The sequence below is a fragment of the Sinocyclocheilus rhinocerous genome, unplaced genomic scaffold (assembly GCF_001515625.1).
Source record: "Sinocyclocheilus rhinocerous isolate Xijiao unplaced genomic scaffold, SAMN03320098_v1.1 scaffold218, whole genome shotgun sequence".
Taxonomy (NCBI): domain Eukaryota; kingdom Metazoa; phylum Chordata; class Actinopteri; order Cypriniformes; family Cyprinidae; genus Sinocyclocheilus; species Sinocyclocheilus rhinocerous.
The window spans coordinates 1111371-1132801 of record NW_015664181.1 but is presented as its reverse complement, the minus strand read 5'-3'; the positions used below and the strand labels follow the sequence as shown (position 1 = coordinate 1132801).

The following is a 21431-nucleotide window of genomic DNA, read 5'->3' as shown; positions in this document are numbered from 1 at the left end:
CCGTGACGTGGAATACGTAGACGTGACTTCACAATGAAACTTCCGCTTTGTGCAATGAATATGCAAAAATCAGAGACGTTATTATTTATTTCGACTTTTATTTTGAACATGATCGTTTTGCTTATTAAATTGCATATCATAAAATACATTTTATAATATTTTAACAATTCGATAACTGATTTGGCCTTGTTTATTGCGTCCCATATATTAATAATACGAAAATGTATTTTATTTTTCTCCTTTTTTTATACTGTATCGAAAAATATAATAATAAAAGTATTCATTATATTTAAAAATATACATTTTATGTACTATCATTGTCTAGTTTGTATTTTGTTCTTGATCAATAATTTAAAAAAATGCAATTTGCATTTTTTTGCCTAGACCTAAATACATTTTTAATTTAAACCTTGGTTGTATTTAGTAAATAATATATAAAAGCAAAATTAGCCAATCTAAAAAAATGTTTTAATATTTGTTTATTTGTTTTTCGAAAGTTTGATTATTTAGACTTTTAAATATATTAATAATAATAAAAAAGTTGAATTGAACTGAAGAGTAGGAACTGTAAGTGTTGTCATTTAATTTAATCTTTTATTTCACTATTTTTTTTTATTTCGTGAATATAATAATGAAAATAATAAAAAATCTTAAATTATTAATTTTTGTACTATGGATGGTTTTTGTTTGTATGTTGTTCTTCATCAATAATGAATGTGAATGAAAAAGTAGATTTGTAAACATAAAACCTATATATTTATTAACCAAAAGCCTTATAAATAAATGTAGGCTATATTCGTAAATTGTAAACAACTTTATCCTTCAAACAGGAGCATAGAAATAATTTTAAGTGTGGCATTGTATGAGGATTTGGTTTTTTTTGCTGTTGTATTCAGACTTGGGTCATAGTGTTGGGTCTGTCTGAAAAAAAAAGCTGAATAATGTAATTTTAAACTATTAGCAGTAGGCCTGTCACGATAACAACTTTTTGTTGTGCGATATATTGCCCCAGAAATAATTGCGATAAGCGATATTATTGTCATTTTAAAGACCATTTTATGCCACTGAATATATAATCAATGTAACAGCAATAATGCAAGAAGGCCTACACACTTCCAAATGACAACAAACTATAGAATATTTCACAGATCCCTAAACAAGACCATATCTGCAGATATGGAGATAACTTTATTTGTAGAAGCATTTTTTAAATGTGAACTAGCACCTCATGACTACACCACGTTATATACGAGAAGCTGCAAAAGACACAAGCGCAAGTGGAATGTAAAAAGCATGGAGTAAATATAATGTGCGATATATTGCGTCACCAAAAAATTATTGAGGTCATGTACATATATTGCGCGATAAGTCGATATATTGATTATTGCGACAGGCCTAATTAGCAGTTATCACACTCATTTCATATTTAGCGTTCTCGCTTCTGTACTGTTACGGCGACTCAGAAGGGCCATTTGGCATTCTTCTTCTTCTTCTTCTTATGATGTTTAATGGCGGTTGGCAAACCAGCTTTTGGTGCATATTCCGCCACCTACTGGGATGGAGTGTGAGGCGCTGATATCAAGGGAAATGCTAATTCATTATCTCTTAATCTTTGTTGGCCATTTGGCATTTCCACAATTTGCATTAGAAATAGTATAATTTGAAGTTTCACCACACGGCGGCAGTGTTTCCTACCTGAAAGATCACGCGCACAATCTGACATCAGTGTTGACGTTGATAGAGAAAACGTCTGTGTGAACGTTTTCAGAAAACGTTTTACTCCAGATGTAGAAAACGTATGGATGTTGAAGGGATAACTATGATAAAATAGCTTTCTCCAGTGGCTGGGTGGGAAGTGACAGACTTTGAGCATTTCTACATTGCTGTTGCTTTTCCCATGTGGGGCAACAGAGGAACTTAGTCATTTATCTCACTTAACCTGACACTGTCTAAACCCCATCTGTGAAAACTGTAAACATGGCTAGTCGTCTCCAGCTCCTATCTATCTATCTATCTATCTATCTATCGGTCCACTCATCTATCTATCTATCTATCTATCTATCTATCCGTCGGTCCACTCATCTATCTATCTATCTATCTATCTATCCATCCGTCCATCCGTCCGTCCGTCCCTCCCTCCCTCTATCTGTCTATCTTTCTATCATTTCTGGTCACAACATTCCCATACTTCCATTTGTGTTTGTTCATAATTTTGATGACTTTACTATTATTCTAAATTGTGGAAAATAGTCATAATAAAAAATCAGTAGGTGTGTCCAAAGGTTTGACTGATAGTTTGCATTTACAGAAAGAAAGAGAGTTTCCAGCTTTACTTTCCATGTGCTAACCAGTGTGACGTGCCAAATCTGCTGGGTTTACGTAAGACAAACCCACCCCTGTTGACCTGCTGTCTATATAACTTAGAAGCATGCATCTTAGGGCGACCCTTCAAAGATGTTCTGCAGTACTGGTGAATTTATTATTGCATACTGCCAACTTATAACAAGCTTAAAAAGCACCCTCCTGCCATGCTACATAAAGAACTGTGACTTCCTGCCAAACGAGCAGCAGCAGCAGCCAACCCCACAGGAACATCATTTGAAGCCTCCTGTGAACGGTTGGAAGTTAAACTACAATCGTAGATCCAAGATTACAGAATATTCTGGAATAGAGTATACATAATAAAATATTAAATAAAATGTAAAGGCCTAATAAAACAAAGTTGAGGTTGCAGAATGAGAAAATACAGATATAACTGGAAGGTTTATACAACATGAACATGAACAGACAACTACAGAATGTGTATTGCATATAAAAGTTCATAAGTGGAGAGCACAGTAATGTTAGAGGTTAACTGGTGCTATAAAGCAGACAAAACCCAGCAGTGTTTTTACCTTATCTGGACAGTAACAGAAAATAGAGGTTGTGACCCAGAGTAACTAGCAGGGATTTCACAAAAAGAGCAGCTGTGTAACCCAAATCCCCTTCCTAAACTGTTCAGGACACTCAATATAATTTTCTATCATATTATATATACTATACAATACAGATTAAAAGTTTGGGGTCGTTAAGATTTATTAATGTTTTTGAAAGCAGTTTCTTATGTTCACCAAGGCTGCATTTATTTGATCTAAAATACACGAAAAACATCACAATTGTAAAATATTATTTCAATTGAAAAGAACTGGTTTCATTTGAATATTTTTTAAATTGTAATTTATTTCTGTGATGGCAAAGCTGATTTTTAGCAGCCATTAATCTAGTCTTCATAGTGAATAAAAGATCATATATTATAGATCAAACTACAGTAAAACCTCTCTACATAGCACACAGTCACTATGAATAAAATCTATGAATTCAATAAATAATATTTGGCAAATGTTCTAATGTAAAACACCAAACTGTATTTGCAACTCATTTTACTACCATGATCTGACAAAATTTCAGAGTGAAACAGGATACTGTAAGAAAAAAAGGATGAGGCTTGATTTTATAATTTGGGAACTGACTGGATTGTGAAAACTGATATTTGAATGAAGCCATTCTATCATGTTTACACGGAGCAATAACCAGTATTTACATTTTTTGTCTTTTCAAAAATGCAATCTGAATTATCTTAATTTGAGGTCTTTTTTTTGCATATATGTGATTAACTGTGATTAATTAAATTAATTATTCATCATCCTAATTCAATCAAAATTTGAAATTGATTGCCATCCTAAATTAAAATTATAAGCTTTTTCCTGAGGACTGTTTCTCCAGTTTTTTGTTTTCTCACACACTTGTCTCTCTTCTCTCCTCCTCTTTTTCCATCACTCAGCTACATTCTCTCTTTTTTCCCCTCACAGTTCAGTGTGAGATTCTCCTCTCTGCTTCATCTTAACCCTCATGCGTACCCAAACCCTGATGGCCATCCTCACACACACATACACACACCACATTCATCATGCTCTTTCGGCCCATTCATCACATCCCCCTGAGCCCCCACAGTACTCTTAGACACAGGCATGGGGTTAGCAAACATCTCCTGGAATTTAGGGCTGTGGTTGAGTTTTTAATGTTTTACAGCGAGTCTCTCGCAAGTTCACAATTCCCCACAGCGCGGAGGAACTTACGGGGAATGGAAGGAGAACGCATGTGTACGTAATAGGAATGATGTGTGCTCAAGTGCAGAAAATCCCACAGACTGTTTACAGGGTTTTCATACTTTGTGGCCGTGAGTGATGACATTTATTTGCCCTTGACTAAAGAGGAATCTCTTTGATTGTGTTTGACCCGAGCGCCTGATAAGAGTGACAGCGCCTAGTGTTGTGCTTTGTTTGCTCTCTCACTGAATATGTCTCTCATAGATAGCAGGGCTATTAGCAAAAGATAAATTTTTTTCACAATCTAAAGAAGGCCAAAGTAGCCACATCCATAAAATGTGTCCAAAATCAATCAATCGTTTAATTGATAATTAATGAATACAGGTATTTTGCATCTTTTACATGTCATTGGAAAACCTACTCATTATATAACTTACTAAATGAATAAATGGTAGCATATTACAATAACGGTTCAAATGGTTAACATTATTTTTTTATATACTATAAATATACAATAATAATAATTGTTATCATTAAATTAATAATATGAATTTATAGAGCTTTAAATGTTAAACATGTATTAGCAGGCAATATTATGATGTGTTTGTGAATAAGTAAATGGAAATTCTTTTATGTGACTAACTTTTTATTAAATTTTAAAATGTAAACACATAAAATCTGTTATATATGTTAAAAATATTTATTATATATTTATCATGTACATTTACTCATATTCTATCTATCTATCTATCTATCTATCTATCTATCTATCTATCCCTATGGACATGAAATAAATTAGTATAATAAAGTAGCATAAAGTGTGAATAAATAGACATTAATTTTGTGATCTCTTGTTTCAAAATATACACTTTTTATATGCAATATACATTAACAATGACATGCTGGATTAATGCTTTTACGCACACACACACACAAACACACACACACGTGTATATATATATATATATATATATATAATCAAGTATTCCAGAGCGCTGTGTAATACAATGGAATACAATCTCCTTTCTGTCATCTTTTATGTACATAAATAGCCACAGCATTTGCTTTTTATTGACTCATCAGCACAAGTGAGAAATGTTGATATGAGCAGGAAAGTGTTGCCTCTCGCATGCAGCACCTGTCACACAGCAGCGGCCAGGAGCGGAGCCGTAGACATGTGTTCCTCAAACATTCCTTCCACAGCGCTCATAAATTACCATTACCCAGACACTCAGCTCCGCCAGCTGGATCTCCCCGCTCAAACGCAACGCAACGCTTTTTAATGACATTTTTACAAGAGAAACTTTATACGACAGTTATTTTTGATGGGTGTTTGTGTTATCTTTAGTGTATTTGGTGCATTTGAGCTGTGCTGTCTTTCTTAAAGTGAACTCATGTCTTTGTTTTGTAAACTTTTAGACACTGGCTATTTAGACACTTTGATATGAGAAGGGTTAAAGGTGATTGATGACATGAGGACCGAAACGAATCATGTTTCCAGAGCCAGACGAAACTCAACACACCTGTCACAGTCCATGAATCACCTTTAAACGATCATCATTGAGTATTTGTTTTCTCACTGTACAAATTATAGCCTATAATATTATATATACGGAAATTAATACTTAATACACTGGAGTAATGACTGCTAAAAAATTCAGCATTGCATCACAGAAATACATTCTTAAATATATTCAAATAGAAAACAGTTATTTAAAATTTTATTTATCAAATAAATGCAGCCTTGGTGAGCATATGAGAAAACATTAGGAAATCATACTGACATTGACATACTGACAAATATTTCATAATGAAATTATGAAATTTGTGCATTTACAAATCATCTGAGAAACAGAAACTTAAAACATGAGTTTCATACATATCTTAATGCATAATGTCTAACTATGATCTTACGACTTTACAAGTTCATTACCAATTTTTACTTACATTACTATAATTTTGATCACAACATATAATCATTGCTGTTATTCATGTTCACCATTTCTGCTTGAATACATGTCATTGACTAACTGCATGATCAGTAGCTACATTTCCGCAATATGGATATCACTTTGACAAAATCTTAATTGTAGAAACATTTATTTTCTGTTAAGCTGCTTTGCAACGAAGTGTATCGTGAAAAGCGCTATACAAATAAACATGAATTGAATTGAATTGAAATTGTGCCATTTTTTTAATGAACATCAAATGTTAGACACTAAATGACGCCTTTTCCATAATATGGCCTTTAATCAGGAGGTTAATATTATTTGGGGGTCTCTTATTTTTCCATTTCTGTGTCCTCAATTCTTCAAACACCTCAGCAATAACATTCTCAGTGTCTTTTGTTTTCTTTGCTTGTCATAGGCTATTAGCTTTGATAAAACATCCATTACTCTTTTATGAGCTACTCTAGATGCTGGGGCAGGAGCTGAGGAAACCTCAAACTCTGACATGCACTGTGTCCCATACGCTCTCACCATGCTACATGGGCCGGTGGGATCAAATATCAATGTGAAATTCCTCATCGCTTAGCTACCTGGCCTGTCTATTATTGGCCCACATGCCACAGAGGGGGCGCAGTAGTGGCATGATTATATAGGTGTTACAGACTGGATGGAATCTGAAGGGCAGAGGTTCAGACTATAAAGAATGTGAGGTTTTGTGTGTGAGAGAGAGAGAGAGACAAAGGAGGGAGAGAAAGGACACACAGTTTTAGGAATGGTTGCAAAGCCAGAACAGTGGTGCTCAACTAGTTTTGCTTCAGGACCCAGATTTTACATCGGACCTTTTACGGTGGTGACCCAACACTGTACCAAAATTGCTTATATTACCAACACTGAAACGTATAAATATAACCATGAGCTAGGCCAAACAATTTGCTGAATGATTAAAAATTATGTTTTGCACTCAAAAAATATTTACGCAATCTTTAAAAGATTTACGCATTCCATTTGGACTAATCAGTTTTAACATAAAATAATAAATGTACTGTGACGCAATATTTGTCAGTCATACATAAATGAAACATGTAAGATTGTGAAATTTTTATTTATTTAGTTAAAAAGTATGAACATTGTTGAAATAAGCAATATTCAATTAGTTAAAATATATAAGGCTGAAACTAAGTGGATTTAATAATGATAAATAAACTGGTTATTGTGTTTTTTAAACACATTCAGTTTATTAGTATATTACAAAAACTCTCACCTGTTTCATTTATGCATAATTTATTTTATATGCAATTGAAATACATACATTTTAAATTGAGGCCTAAATATTTTTTTGAGTACTGTGGAATTTGACTCAAATGACAGACTGAAATAAAGAAATAAAGTCATGTACAGTAGAAAGTGGAAGGTATTTTCCATGGTGAGGAAACGTACATTGAACTTTGCTTCTTTTTATCATCATCCATCAACGTTGAAGATCAAAGGAACGAAACTGCATATGAACACACACACTCCATTAAACACAGACATACCACTCTTAACACAGGCAAGTCAACCAGCAAGCCAAACAGTGTGATCATCTACCAGATAAACCTTCCTCTCCATAGTATATGGTACATAATATGCACTCTTGTGCGTATACAGTGATGTGTGCTCTCTCACTCTCTCTCTCTCTCACACACACACACACACGTATGAATTCCTCTGTAGAAGAGGAGTCTCAGAATAAGATATTCAGTTCTCTTGCCAAACACAACAGATGTTTTGCGTGGTATGTGTGAAACGTCTGGGATTACCATAATTTACAGTGCTGCTTGTTTTTCCTACATCTGAAACGACCTCTCATCACTAGATTAATATACTTATCAAACTTCAGTGTAAAGTAGCATGATTTAGCATGAACTTAAACCAGTATAAATATACATCATTTAAAGTATAGGGACATAAAACTATATGAACTTCATCAGCATTATATTTTTTCTGCCAACTCTACCATTCAAAAGTTTGCAGTCAGTAAGATTTGACTTTTTGTGAGTAAGCATTAAATTAATCAAAAGTGACAGTAAAAGCCTTTACATTGTTACAAAAAATATATATTTTAAATAAATGCTATTCTTTTGAACTTTGTATTCAAGGAATCCTAAAATAACAGTTTTTTAAGCAGCACTACTCTTTTTAACATTGATAATAATAATAAATGTTTCTTGAGCAGCTTATCAACATATTAGAAAGATTTCAGCATATATATGCGACACTGGAGACTGCTGAAAATTGAGCTTTGCCATAACAGAATTACTGAATATTGCGAATGCTTTTGCGCAGAAACAGAATACGATTTTTTGAATTAAAAGAGAAACCACAAGTCTCATCATTTTTTCTTTGCCCGTTTTTTTCCCCAACTTTGATTGAGTTGTTTGATGTTTCTCATCACCAGCACTTCTCTGTGATTATAAATATGTCTCTGAAGGAAAGTGTGTGTGCAAACATCTGCTGAAGAGATGGACTTCTGTTGCACGGTAATTAAAACTGATTTCTGGGTGTTTCGTGAAGGGAGAAATGTCAGACACACATGCACAAATCTGATAATGATGCATGAACGATTCGTTCATTGAGCAGTTCACACAATTAACATCTTGTGAAGCGATGATCTAAGTGTGAGTAAATTTTCAGTACATTTTAATTTTTTTGGGTGAACTATTCCTTTGATATCATCCTTCCTCATTCATTGGATCTGCTTTATAATCATCCAGAAACCCTTTAAAAATGAAACCATAGCTATAAAATCAAAACAACTTAATTCTGTGGCATCCATCACTGCCATATAGAGAGGTCCTGTATGCTACTCTATATCTGTTCTACACCATTTAATTCTGTAAGGATGAGTTGAAAGGTTGTGAGGAGGAACAGACCATTAGCTGTTCTCCTTGCTACACTGAGTCTGGAATCTTGGGAATTCTACAGGCCTTGAGTTCATATCAAGCAGAGAATTCTCCATTCTGGAACTGAACTTGGCTGAAGGGTCATGGGTTCTGGAGTTTTCTCTGTTCTCTGTTAATCATGGCCTCAAGAGCGCTCTTTATACATAGTACAGTATGTAGACAAACATTAGAGGATCCTGGGATATAGGGGGACTAGAGGGTCTTAAGCTGGCAGATCAAGCACCTGTGGGTTTGTCCGCGGGAGATGCTTCATACCAGTGAATCTGAAATGACCCTCCCCCCGCGTCTGACCTGCACACGGCCTGTTTGATCCGTCTCCAGTTCCCACAGTCAATAGAAGAGCTGCTCGGCTTCTATAAGGAAGATTATGAACAATGATTAACTGCATGTTCTACTTAGATCAGAAACACAAAAAATAGTAATATTGTGAAATATTATTACAATTTAAAATAACTGTTTTCTGTTTTAATATATTTTAAAATGTAGTTTATTCTCGTGATGCAAAGCCGAATTTTCAGCATCATTACACCAGTCTTCAGTGTCGCATGATCTTTCAGAAATCAGAAACATTTTTAATTATTATCAATGGTGAAAACAGTTGTGCTGCTTAATAGTTTGTGTAAACCATGATACTTTTTTTCAGGATTGAATAAAAATAGCATTTATTTATAATAGATACCTTTAGTGAAATTGTATAGGTCTTTACTGTCACTTTTGATCGATTTAATGCATCATTGCTGAATAAAGGTATTAATTTCTTTAAAAAATATATAATAATATTATATTCTGTATTGCTTTAATATTATACACTGTATATTTTTTAAAGGTTTGACACTCATACTAAAATCCCACAGGTTCATATAAGTATTTTTGTGGCTACACGCATGATCCGACATGAGCAACTCTCATTTCACTTGTTCTTGCAATGCTGTTTTTATGATTATTCCTCCAACCATTTCCAGAAGGGGAACTCCACATAGGAGAGGTAAACCAATCCAACAAGGGAAGCCTTTCTTTTAAGGATCACTAAATCTTGAACGTAATTCTATTCCCACAAACTCTCTGTCCCGTATCATTGCAGAGCGTCCCTGTGGTAAGAATGTGATTGTAAATAATTATGTGCATTACATGCCGTTACACTCGGTTGTTATTTCTATACAGCACAGAGAATTGTAAACCGGCTGTTTGTTGTAAATTCACCAAGAAGCGAGATAAAAAAGTTACAGATGGAACTTCATGATCTCGAGACGAGGGAGTGCTTCATAAATCATACATCACAAAGTGATGGAAATAGAATGTGTATTGTTGTAAATGGTAGCAGAGAGACTCTTTAACGAGGAGGGGATGGAGATGATAGCATGCACTGGTGAGCATGTTGGATCGATTACTATGAAGATAGAATGACACCATAACCAACATGCAGTAGATGCCTCTGTTTGTCAGCATCTTTAAATCAGGCCAAGGTAACCAAAATAAAGATCAATGGTCTCTTTCTATGCGGTTGACTCTCACTAAACCTGTCAAGCACATATCTGGGTCATATTTCACCCTAGAATCAAAAGAAAGAAACACTTGTATCTTGAAATATGAATTTATTATTGTGTATGAAGCTGAATAAACAAATATTTTAAAAGATACGTATGTGTGAATTTCAGGTTAATTGGGATATGTTTTCCCAGGCATCTTAAAGGGGTCATGAACTGAAAAAACAAAATTCACTTGATCTTTTGACATATAAGAGGTCATTGTGCTATAAAAACATCCTATAATTTCAGAACTCAAAATTTCAGACTAACTTGTTAAGATAAGCACCGTCTCCGCAGAAGAAGATCAATGTCTGCTTCTATATCGCTGTCTGTTTAGCCCCGCCCATCAATTTGCACATGTAGTGTTTACGAGAGAGTCGAACGCAGGTCTATGCAGAAACCAAACGATAAAGATGCTCCAAAGACAACAAGATGCTGTGCAGTGCAAAGTCGTGGAAAAACAGTCTTTGCATTGCCTTCCTTCTGATCCCAATGTTAGGAAAGAGTGGATGAAGAGTGGAGTGGTTTTAATGAAGTGCCAGACCGCGCAAGTATACTTTGTTCACTTTGTTTTACCACGGATTCGTTTACAAACAAGGCACAATTCGACGCGGGATTTTCAGAAAGACTGAAAATAAAAGATGATGTTTGATCATGTAAATATAATGGTCATAGTAAGCTGACAAAGAAGTTGCAGTGACTTTACAGTTTGTATTTGAAGATTTCATTATGTAAAAAAACTGTAAAAGTACAGGCGGCAAAATGTCTTTGATTTAGATTTGATGTTTACTGGTGCATGATAACATCCTTCCTCTAAAAGAGGATGTTTGTAGCGTGAGGGCGGAAGAGTGTGACTACGACTGTCCTTGATCCTCTTTGTTAATAACCCTCCATTTTCATACTTTGCCAAGCACCTGTCAGCAGAAATGAGAGTGGCATTTGACCCGTTGCTGCAAGACTCCCAAACAGGCCGTTTACCTCCCATTACCACCCAGCCTCAACCTTTTCCCCTCCCTCACAACTGCAGTTTTTTCCTCTGTAGCAAGCATCAAGAATGCTTGCACGCAAAATATTTACCAGAACACCCAGCAACTTTTGAATAGTTGTCAATGGAGAAATATGTAGATGTAGTTCCGGCATCTACCAGCAGGGGCTAAATGCTGAAGTTAACCAAACCAATGAAGCCACACAGCAATTAGGCTTTGTCTGTGACTCCTTCCACCACCCTCTATAATCTGTTCAATTAAAACCAACAGACTGCTGGAGGAATCCCACAATCATAGGACATTTCTATTTCAACAGATACATTTCTGTGAGTAATGAAAGAAACATTTTCAAGATAAGCAGCAAGGTTGAATAGACTCACCAACACCACTTACACAAGTAAATATCCTGTATACCCAGTTTGTTTATCTTGGGTGGGCAAACAAATTATACACCATTTGGCCTTTCTGGGGTTCTGAAGGAGATTCAGGCATATTAAATTATATGTATAGTTTAATTCAATAATGTATAATTGAAAATAAATTATATATATATAGCAAATCTTTTTGTACCACCCATGAATCCTCATTCACCACCACTAACACACTTATGTATAGTAATATCTATGGTGTCAAAATCTGTAAGGCTCATGTTACAGGTCACAGAGAATTCCTGCTTCATTCAGGCTCTTAGGACAAGTGGGAATGTAGTTATGTCAACAGACTTGTCTTTAACTGACATCTGACAACACATACATGGCACAAAAAGAGTCATTTGGGAATGCCGGAAAAGGAAACTATTTTATGACCATGCTAATATCAAGGAGGTCTATAACACCTGGAAAAAGCTGTCCGTTAGTGTTCCCATTCATCTCAAAGGCAGTTGCTCGGCTGACACAGGACATTCAAGATTGCTTAGATCTGAGTTATAACGTCACAGGCAGCAGACAGAAAAAAAAATCCAGTAGTACTTAATTAAAGTAGTATTAAGGCTTTTTAAATGTTTTTGAAAGAATTCTCTTTCAAAAACTGCACCAAAACTGCTTTTCAAAAAATGCTCACCAAGGTTGCATTTATTTGATCAGAAATACAGCAAACACAGTAATATTGTGAAATATTATTACTAATTAAAATAACTTTTTTAACAATTGTGAAAACAGTTTTTACTGCTAAATATTTTTGTGGAAGCTGTGATATACTACCGTTTAGTGTAATTTTTTTTCTTTTTCTTTTTTAATTCAGCAGTGACATTGAATCGGTCAAATCTGGCTGTAAATAGTCACAATGCCATTTAAAAAAGAAAAGGTGCTCTTTGCAGACAGATGGCAGTTAGCATGGGCCTCAACCAGCCAAACTTTGAACTACAACAGGTTAGACAGGTTAAAACTGCTAGCAGTTCTTATGGTTAAATCTGATGAAGAATTTTTTTTTTGAAACAATATTACAGTCATAATCTAATTCTCAAATCCCATAATATATATGTTCATGTTGCTTTAAATAAGCGTGACAACAACTAGGCTTGTTCTTGGATGCTTGGCCTCATGGTTGGGACAATTTTAGATAATGATGTCTGAACTGGAGGCAGTTAATTAGTCAGCCAGTGGTATGTTAATCTATGTATCTGCAGAGAGCACATTGATATCTCCAGCTTTGTAGATGTAGTGAGAAGTGATGTGCTGGAGATACATTCCACTGCAGATATGAGATGTGTTTTGAGGTTTCTTTAACACAACAGTCGAGGTCTGGTAGCTGGTCTCAGATCAGTGCACGATGAAGTGTTGAGAGTGAGATGCTCAGCATATCAAGCCACACTCATGTCACGAACCGCTAGCAGACGAGAGAGCTGCTGACTTCAGAACAGGCTAATCTTCTCAACCTCCTGGCAACAAGTCTTATCACTAACACTAGACAGCAAATGTTAGATGGAGAGAGTGAAAGAACGAAAGACACAAAGAAGAGTCAGAGCAAGCAAACATGCCACAGGGGTTTGTATTTTCAGGCATTTGCTCACAGATCTACAGAGATTAATGATAAAGTCAAGGATCTCGGGTTTTACTTTTCGCGTGTTCTCACTTGGGGAATGTCTTTGAGCCAAAATGAGGAACCTCCAACATAATAAGAAATGTGTTGTGAGTAGAGCTTTCAAAAACATTTTCATTTTTCCATTCTGATAATCCCACATTATTACAGAAAGCCTTTGTTCTTGCAGAAAACACGTCCATCACCCCTAACGCGTCAAGATAATCTCCTTAAGGATAATGTGTAATAATAACTTGTAACAATAGTGAAAACATAAGTTATGAAAGGCTTTTTTTGTGTTTTATTAAACATGTAGCTGCCAGTAGATTCATTGTTATTAAAGATGCAACAACATTAAAATTCTGATATTAGAGTATTATTATTTTCTTCTTATGCCCACTAACAAATAAATGTTTTTAACATTATTTCTACATTAAAAATAAATTAGATACAATTTTGTCTACATAAAAAATAAAACACTACAAACTAAAATCAATTGCTTTAAATTCAATGAAAGGTAAATTTAGGAATCACAACATTATATTATGTAAACATGATACATATTTTACATTATAATATATTATAATTAGGCAATAAATTAAGATGCATTTGCTAAAGATTACATTTACAGTACTAAAAAGTCTTTAATATTAGTCCTTTATGGGAACAAAAGCACTTTAAATGTGAAAATAGAGGAAATGAACAAGAACTATTAAGTATCCAGTACTGGCTGCTACAGAATAATTAGGCTAAAAAAATATCCAAAATAGTACCAATATATAGTGCATCCATTTCCTTTTGTTAAGGAAAGCGATACATTTAAGTAAAAAAACTTCTTACCAACTGCCTAGAAATCCACCACTGCATTGCAACAAGCTAAAACACACTCAAAACCAGTGGTACCTAATTACATATAATCTGCATTACATAATAAGATTCCAAAAACAAAGTACTTGGAATTCGATTATATTACATTTGAAAATACCTGTAATTACACTACAATTACTTTTTTATAGATTTATTTGGGTCAGAGTTAGAGGCCAAGAGTAGTTGTTAGTAATATGGGGAATTTGTGAAATGTCTCAGCATCATTATCTGTTACTTATTTTAATTTCCGAATCATTGAAAGCTGCAGCTGTTGTAACCTCTGGAAGAAAAAGTGGGGTGCTGACAGCACTGCACTAATGAGCCGCTGTGTGCATGTCTAAATGCCTGTTACTCTGCATGTTTGTGCATACAAATGTTTATTTTTGTGCCTCACACACACACACAGAGCCAAAGAAACACACAAGGGGTCAGAGGTCAGCTGGCTAATGTATCTTCCATGTGGCATCGGAACAGGAATTGAAATATTCCAGGCTATGGCTGTGTGGAATTCTCGATGAAAGAGGGGCAACATTGCCGGGATGCTTCCCTAGTTGCTATGCTCTGACTTGTTTGGGCTCTGATTATGCAAAAAAGACATGCAGATAAACATCAGTGCAGATAGAGAAAGGCTAAAAGCGGTGTATCAGAAGAGCAAAGGCAAAATCTGTTCTGTCCAAGACCACCACTGAGGGAATCCATAGCAGGAGGTCCACATACCCACAAGGCAACTTCTCCTCGTCTAGAAATAGACACTATTAAATGTAAATAGACAGGGCAGCAAACTGTTGACGCAAGTATTTCAATTAAAAAACCAAAGCACAAACATGCTAAAGCTAACCGTTTTAACCACAGTCACAGCTTGTTTGAATATCGAAAAGTCAAACGTGGGTGTAATGCAAGGATATTTACGAGTCATTAAGCAGACTATATATAGTCTAAATGTCCTGTGCATGTTTTAGGGTTAGTTCTTGTGAAGGGGTTGCCAACTTTCTATACGGCACATATGCATGTGAGATTGATGCCTGCAGCTAGAAAAACAATCACTCCTTGACTGAATGAAGTGCTGAAATGCATACTACATTGCATCAGTAAAAAAAAAAAATAATAATAATTTTAATGTTATACTGAAGGGCTAATTTAGCTTCTGTCCTCTACACTAGAGAATTGTGAATGTAAATAGTGGAAGATGAACAGAGAGCAGTGTTGTTATTCTTAAATAAAAACTGTCAAAAATAGTTCCCTTCATGGGAACTTCGAACTGCGTCCTCTAGGGGTCGCTATGGGGAACGCCTCGTCGTGACCCGTGTCTGAAGCATACATTGAAAAAACACCAACTCAGGTTTCTTGCCATGCTGCGGACGCAAGCTTCAGACGAAGAAGTGAATGATGTGTGCTCCCGGCGCCTATTTATTCTATAGTCGCACCGGTAGTGACGTCATGGCTGTCGTCGGCCAACGAGTTGGTGTTTTTTCAATTTTTGCTTCAGACACGGGTCACGACGAGGCGTTCCCCCATAGCGACCCCTAGAGGACGCAGTTTGAAGTTCCCATGAAAGGGAACGTCTCAGGTTACTTATGTATCCATGGTTCCCTGAGTAGGGAACGAGACACTGCGTCCTCTAGGTTTCTTGCCATGCTGCGGACGCAAGCTTCAGACGAAGAAGTGAATGATGTGTAGCTCCCGGCGCTTATTTATACTATAGTCGCACCGGTAGTGACGTCATGGCTGTCGCCGGCCAACGAGTTGGTGTTTTTTCAATGTATGCTTCAGACACGGGTCACGACGAGGCGTTCCCCATAGCGACCCCTAGAGGACGCAGTGTCTCGTTCCCTACTCAGGGAACCATGGTTACATAAGTAACCTGAGACGTTTTCAGTAATTGAAATAAAACAGAAACAAAATAAAATGTAAATATTAGCTGAAAATGTAAATAACTGAAATAAATAAGCTGAAGTACTAAAATGACTAGAACTTAAATAAAAATGTATTAAAGCTATTTAGAAGAATATTTAAAACATCTAATAAAATGGCAAAAGCACATAACATAATAACTAATATTTAAAAAAAAAACTGGAAATGTAAAAATAATATATACTTTTAATATCACGTAAGTGCTATGATTTTAAGGGTTTCTGTATCGATGCAATAAAAGAAGAACCATTTTGGGTTACCCAAAGAACCTTTTGTTTTTTGTTTTTTCAAAAGTGTGAAGAATATTTTAATAATTTAAAGAACTTTTATATTATAAAGGAACTTTTGTGCATGGAAATGTTGCATGGATGTCAAAGGTTCTTCAAGGAACCATAGATGCCAATAAAGAATCTTTAATTTTTAAGAATGTAAGAGACGCTTGGCAATCCTATCGGTGTGCGTTTAAAGTAAGTGTTTGTGTCAGTGTGCATTTGCAGTCACCCAGCTGCCTGATAGCATGCAGGGATCTGAATGTGTGATGATTAGAGAGTGGATCTTATCTTATGCACAGGGGCACGATTCTGCTTTTGTACTGCGCCAAACCCCCTTCTTGCCCACCTGGGCTGGACCTCCTGCAGCTTGGACGACCGCCATGTGTTAGACTTCACTGGTTTGGAACCGCTGCGGCATCTCTGGTTTAAACTGAGGAAGCGAAGGGGGAAAAATACTCTTTCATATCTCAAAGCACCAAGACAGAGTTACGCACCAAGCCAGCACACACACTAAAGCCACATCTCCACATGATCAAACAGATGACTGATTGCACAGGCCTCAGGGGAATGAGAGAAAGGGGGGATAAAGAATGAAATGGGTGGTGGTTTTGCAAAGAAGCTTTGCACCTCAATGACATCAAATCTGTGCGTAAGAGTGTGTGACAAAGAAGGCAGTGAGATAGAAAGGTTTTGATTAGAGAGCTGTTTGTGGTTTTGGGTGCATGGGTGTGTTAGATTGGAAGCTGCCTCCATTATATGGAAAGCAATGTGAAGGCAAAAGTCAGAAAGAGAGTGGAAAAAGAAACAAGACTATGTCCATAAATGTGTGTAGAAACTAAGCAGGTCCTGTGGGGGGCGCTGTAACCATGTCTTGGGAATATGATGTAAACCTTACTGTCTTCTTACATGTGAGCTAAATATAACAGTTTCTTCCTAATACAAGAATGGTTAAAGGTAAAGTATGTAATTTGGCGCCACTATAGCTACCAAAGGAAACTGCAAAAATAATGATTGTTTTTAAACAGGTTCCAAAACACTCTGTCTCCCAATGGTTGGGCAAACAGATAGTCCCGCCCCCAAATTCATGCTATTGGTTGAGTTGCATTTTTAGGTGTGTCTTGGTGTTTAAACCAAAAGAGTAATGTTTTAAAAGTGCCAAAGACACTTGTTGGTTTTTTTTTAATTTGTTTTGGCATATTAAGTTGGGATAAAAACACATTTTATCACCTTTAACTATTCAGATTTGTTTTGCCTAAATGCTGAAATAACAGACTGTACTAAATAACTGAATGAATAAATCAAAATAACTCAATTACACGTGCCATCTCTCATTACTAGCAAAACCACTGGTGATCATTATGAAACATGAACTGTACTGACCGTTACCTTTAGTTCTGAAATTCAGCTGTTATTTCCTCAAATAAACTCTTGAGATGTGAAACACTGAGTTTGTGCAGCTTGTCTGGAAATTAGACACTGGATTTTATCATCACAGCAAACCACAAGTGGTGAAACTCAGCAACATGGTCTGGCGCTCCTCAGGGTTATGTCCTCGGTCCAACTCTGTTCTCACTCGTCACTTCTTTACTGCAACAAACACATTAGTAAATGAATGACTGATCGACACAGCAGTCACAAACAGTTATGAGGCTGTGGCCAAAAATGATATCACAGAAGGCTTAACAAGAATTCAGACTCAGAGTTAATGAGTTCACACGGCAGTCCATATGCAAAAAGATTTTGTGTTTAGTGGGCTACACATTTAATTTACCTTACCTAGTACAAAAAAACACTAATCCATCAAATTTCTATGCATTTCTGAATCCAAGCATATAAGTTAACTCTTCAACTTGACCTCATGAACATAACACAGAATCCAAATCACTCAGATCATAAACTCTTCAATGGATTGGCTGCAGCATCGAAGTAAAAAAAAGTACCAGTTTCACGGCACTCTCACCAACACATTAAACACCATTAATGTCTGACTAAACTTGTACTCATATTTTACCTCACATGCATTAAATCCATTTAATATATCATTATAGTAAATATTATTTATAGCTGGTATTTTTAATGCTATCTAGGCTCATATGTCATATATGAAAAGATTTATTTTGTTGGACTGTACTTTCACTGTGTTATCTCTACTGTATTGCATTTTAAAATCATAGCAGCTGGCAGAGTCAAGTTATAATTTCAATATACCTAAACTTTTTTCTCAGATGGCACTGTGCCATCCCTTTTTAACACCACCTACTATGCCCATATTATATGTGTACATGAGGTAAAGGGAGAAAAGATTTAAAGCATTACAAAGTTAATGCAGGAAACCTTCTGCTTACTTTGCATCTGTCAAACTGTGTTTATATATAGGTGTGTGTGTTTGATTAACACATTTATGTTTAATCTAATGTTGCGAGCAGGTTTCTCAACTTGTTGGCTTTGATTGTGCCCTTTTGCACCTTACCCTGAGTGCTCCCCATGGGTTAATGCTGGGAGGTTACAAGTTCCCTCCTCTTTTCTCTCTCTCCCTCCCTCCCTTCCTCTCAGACTCTCGCTCCGCTCTCTAGCTCCTCTCAACTGAGTAGACCAAAGACCGACTCTTACAAGCACCACTCAGGTTTATCATCACCAGAGAGAGCACAGAATCAACAAGGGACGGTCTTTCAAGCACCATCAAGAAAAGAGATCTTGCAAACTCAGTCAATGAGTTCTACCATGAATGGAAAACTTCACGTCTGAAGATGAAACTTGGACTAAGTGGATTAAATTGATCTGCATAACTGGTAATCTCTCATCTGACACGCTCTCATTGACGTGAACATTCAGGAAAGGAGCATTTCCAAAGCCTTTTCTTTTTAACCCTACATTTATTGTAAAGTGATTTGGAGACTGTAAGTACCTGATCATGGCTGAGGAGAGACTTATTCACCTGTTGAATACAACTTGGATGGTTTTTCTCATGCAAGGTTAGTTAACTTGTTATCTTTTATACTCTTTCTCTCTGTCATTCTAAATGAAGCATTTCAAGTCACTATTTAAAATACTAATAAATATTTTAATTAAAAAAAAATCATGAAAGCGCATGATCATACGCCTGATACATCTGAATCATAAAATCTTTTTTATATTGTGACGCCACAAAAAAAAAAAAAGCTTTTGGAGTCATACAATGTCCCTTTTACCCTCTAAAACTAACTGGTGCTTTAAAGCAGGGGGGCTTAATCCTGGTCCTGGTCTCCCTTATCTGACACACCCAATTCAGGTCTTGGAGCCTCTATTAATAAGCTGATGATATAAATCGGGTGAGTTAAATAAGCGAGATATCCAAAATGTGCAGTTCTTCAGAACCAGGACTGAGAACCACTGTTGAGAAGAAACCAAATATGCTTATCTGAAGAACCTATCAGAAACATACCTATGATTAAGTTTTATGGCACATTTGAAAGAATGAATCTTATGTCTTATGGCATTCATGTAAATGCAAATAATCACAAATCTGAATTATGAGAATCTTAAGTATAAGCTATAGCTTAAGAATGGCTTATTGTTAATGTGTGAAAGTATAAGAGCTGCCAAGCAAAACACCTTCATTATCGAGACCAACATGTCTGAGCAATTTCTACTGTATCAAAGTTATACTGCATTTTTTTTGTCTGGCATTCATAAGAGTAATTAAGATCTAAAGGATGACAAACAGCTCTCAAGGAAAGGTTCAGTTAAAGTTTTATAGGTAATTCCAGCTTTAATTAACCTTAATAAAACCTATGACAAAACTAAACTTGTCCTTAAATTGTTAAAAGAAACACATGCAACTCACGCTTACACCCTTTCTGAATACTTAAGCTGATGTTGGTGGGACATTTGTGCATGTGTAAAACATACAGTGGGCTAAAAAATGCTTCTGGTTTGCATGCAAATGATATAATCAAAATATAAATTGAAAATGTTTGAATTGAAGCCCATATTCTTAAAAAATAGTTTTTGCAGCACCTTCTTATCAACTACTGTATTTTCGCTATATGTATGGTCTACAAAGTTCTTTTGACATGAAAAAAGTTCTTGATGTTACATTTATAGGTTCTTCAGATCAGCATGTCAGTTTCTGGCTTCTTTAAAGCACCACACAGATGGTTTTCTAAAGAAATAAAGAATAAATGTCAGTTCAGGAACTTTAAAAGGTTCTCCAATGGCATAAGGTTATAATTTTCATTTTTAAGAGTGCACTAGTAACAGAAATTTGGCTTGTTCTCCAGGAAAATCACTGTAAGTTAGTCAGGTGAAGTTGAAAGAGCTTTAAATATAAATAGCAAAGAGTTTGGCTCGACACTGTGATCTAACTCTCACCTATCCCCATGCACCACTCTTTTTCACCTGTCAGTCTCCTCCACGGGCCCCGGACCCCCGTTTTTGTTCCAGGCTCTTTTAAAGTTAGCAGAGGGGTGTAGAGGAGGCCATTGTTTCCTGTGAAAGCAGATCACAGCTGTGGAACTAATGCCACCATTAAAATAATGATTAGAGTAACAGGCCAGCTCCATTAACGACCCCTTCTGTTCGTATGCCATTTAGTGGCTGTTTTTCTTCTACGCTCCCGTTCCTTTCAGTCAGGGATGGTTAGGGTGATGAAGAAAGCAATAGGCTTCTGTTCTCACTATCAGGCCGCCTACAGAACGAGAGAGAGGGAAAGACTGGCGCAATTACACCCACCCCCAATGACTCATGGCAGTTACCCATGCCCTCAGAGGTCAGTATGTGTGCATTTATGTGCCTGTACTGTCTCTTTTCTTACAAAACATGAGCTTCTTTCATCAAACAGCGGAATTAAATCTGTGAAAATGATTAATATCATGCCCATGCGCTTGAGTAATCTGCCA

The 21431-nt window shown here is 36.0% G+C and overlaps 1 protein-coding gene across 3 annotated transcripts in view; it reads left to right on the top strand.

Annotated features, from left to right (window-relative positions):
* Nucleotides 1-19158: 19158 nt before the first annotated feature.
* LOC107729752 (protein APCDD1-like) overlaps nt 19159-21431 on the top strand; it is a 26337-nt gene continuing 24064 nt past the window's right edge. For all 3 annotated transcript variants that reach the window (XR_001638614.1, XR_001638615.1, XM_016540430.1), the window contains exon 1: nt 19159-19526. Coding sequence is in view for 1 of the 3 variants with exons in the window: in XM_016540430.1 (XP_016395916.1) it covers nt 19466-19526 (61 nt within the window). In the remaining 2 variants the exon portion in view is untranslated. The remainder of the gene's footprint in view (nt 19527-21431) is intronic.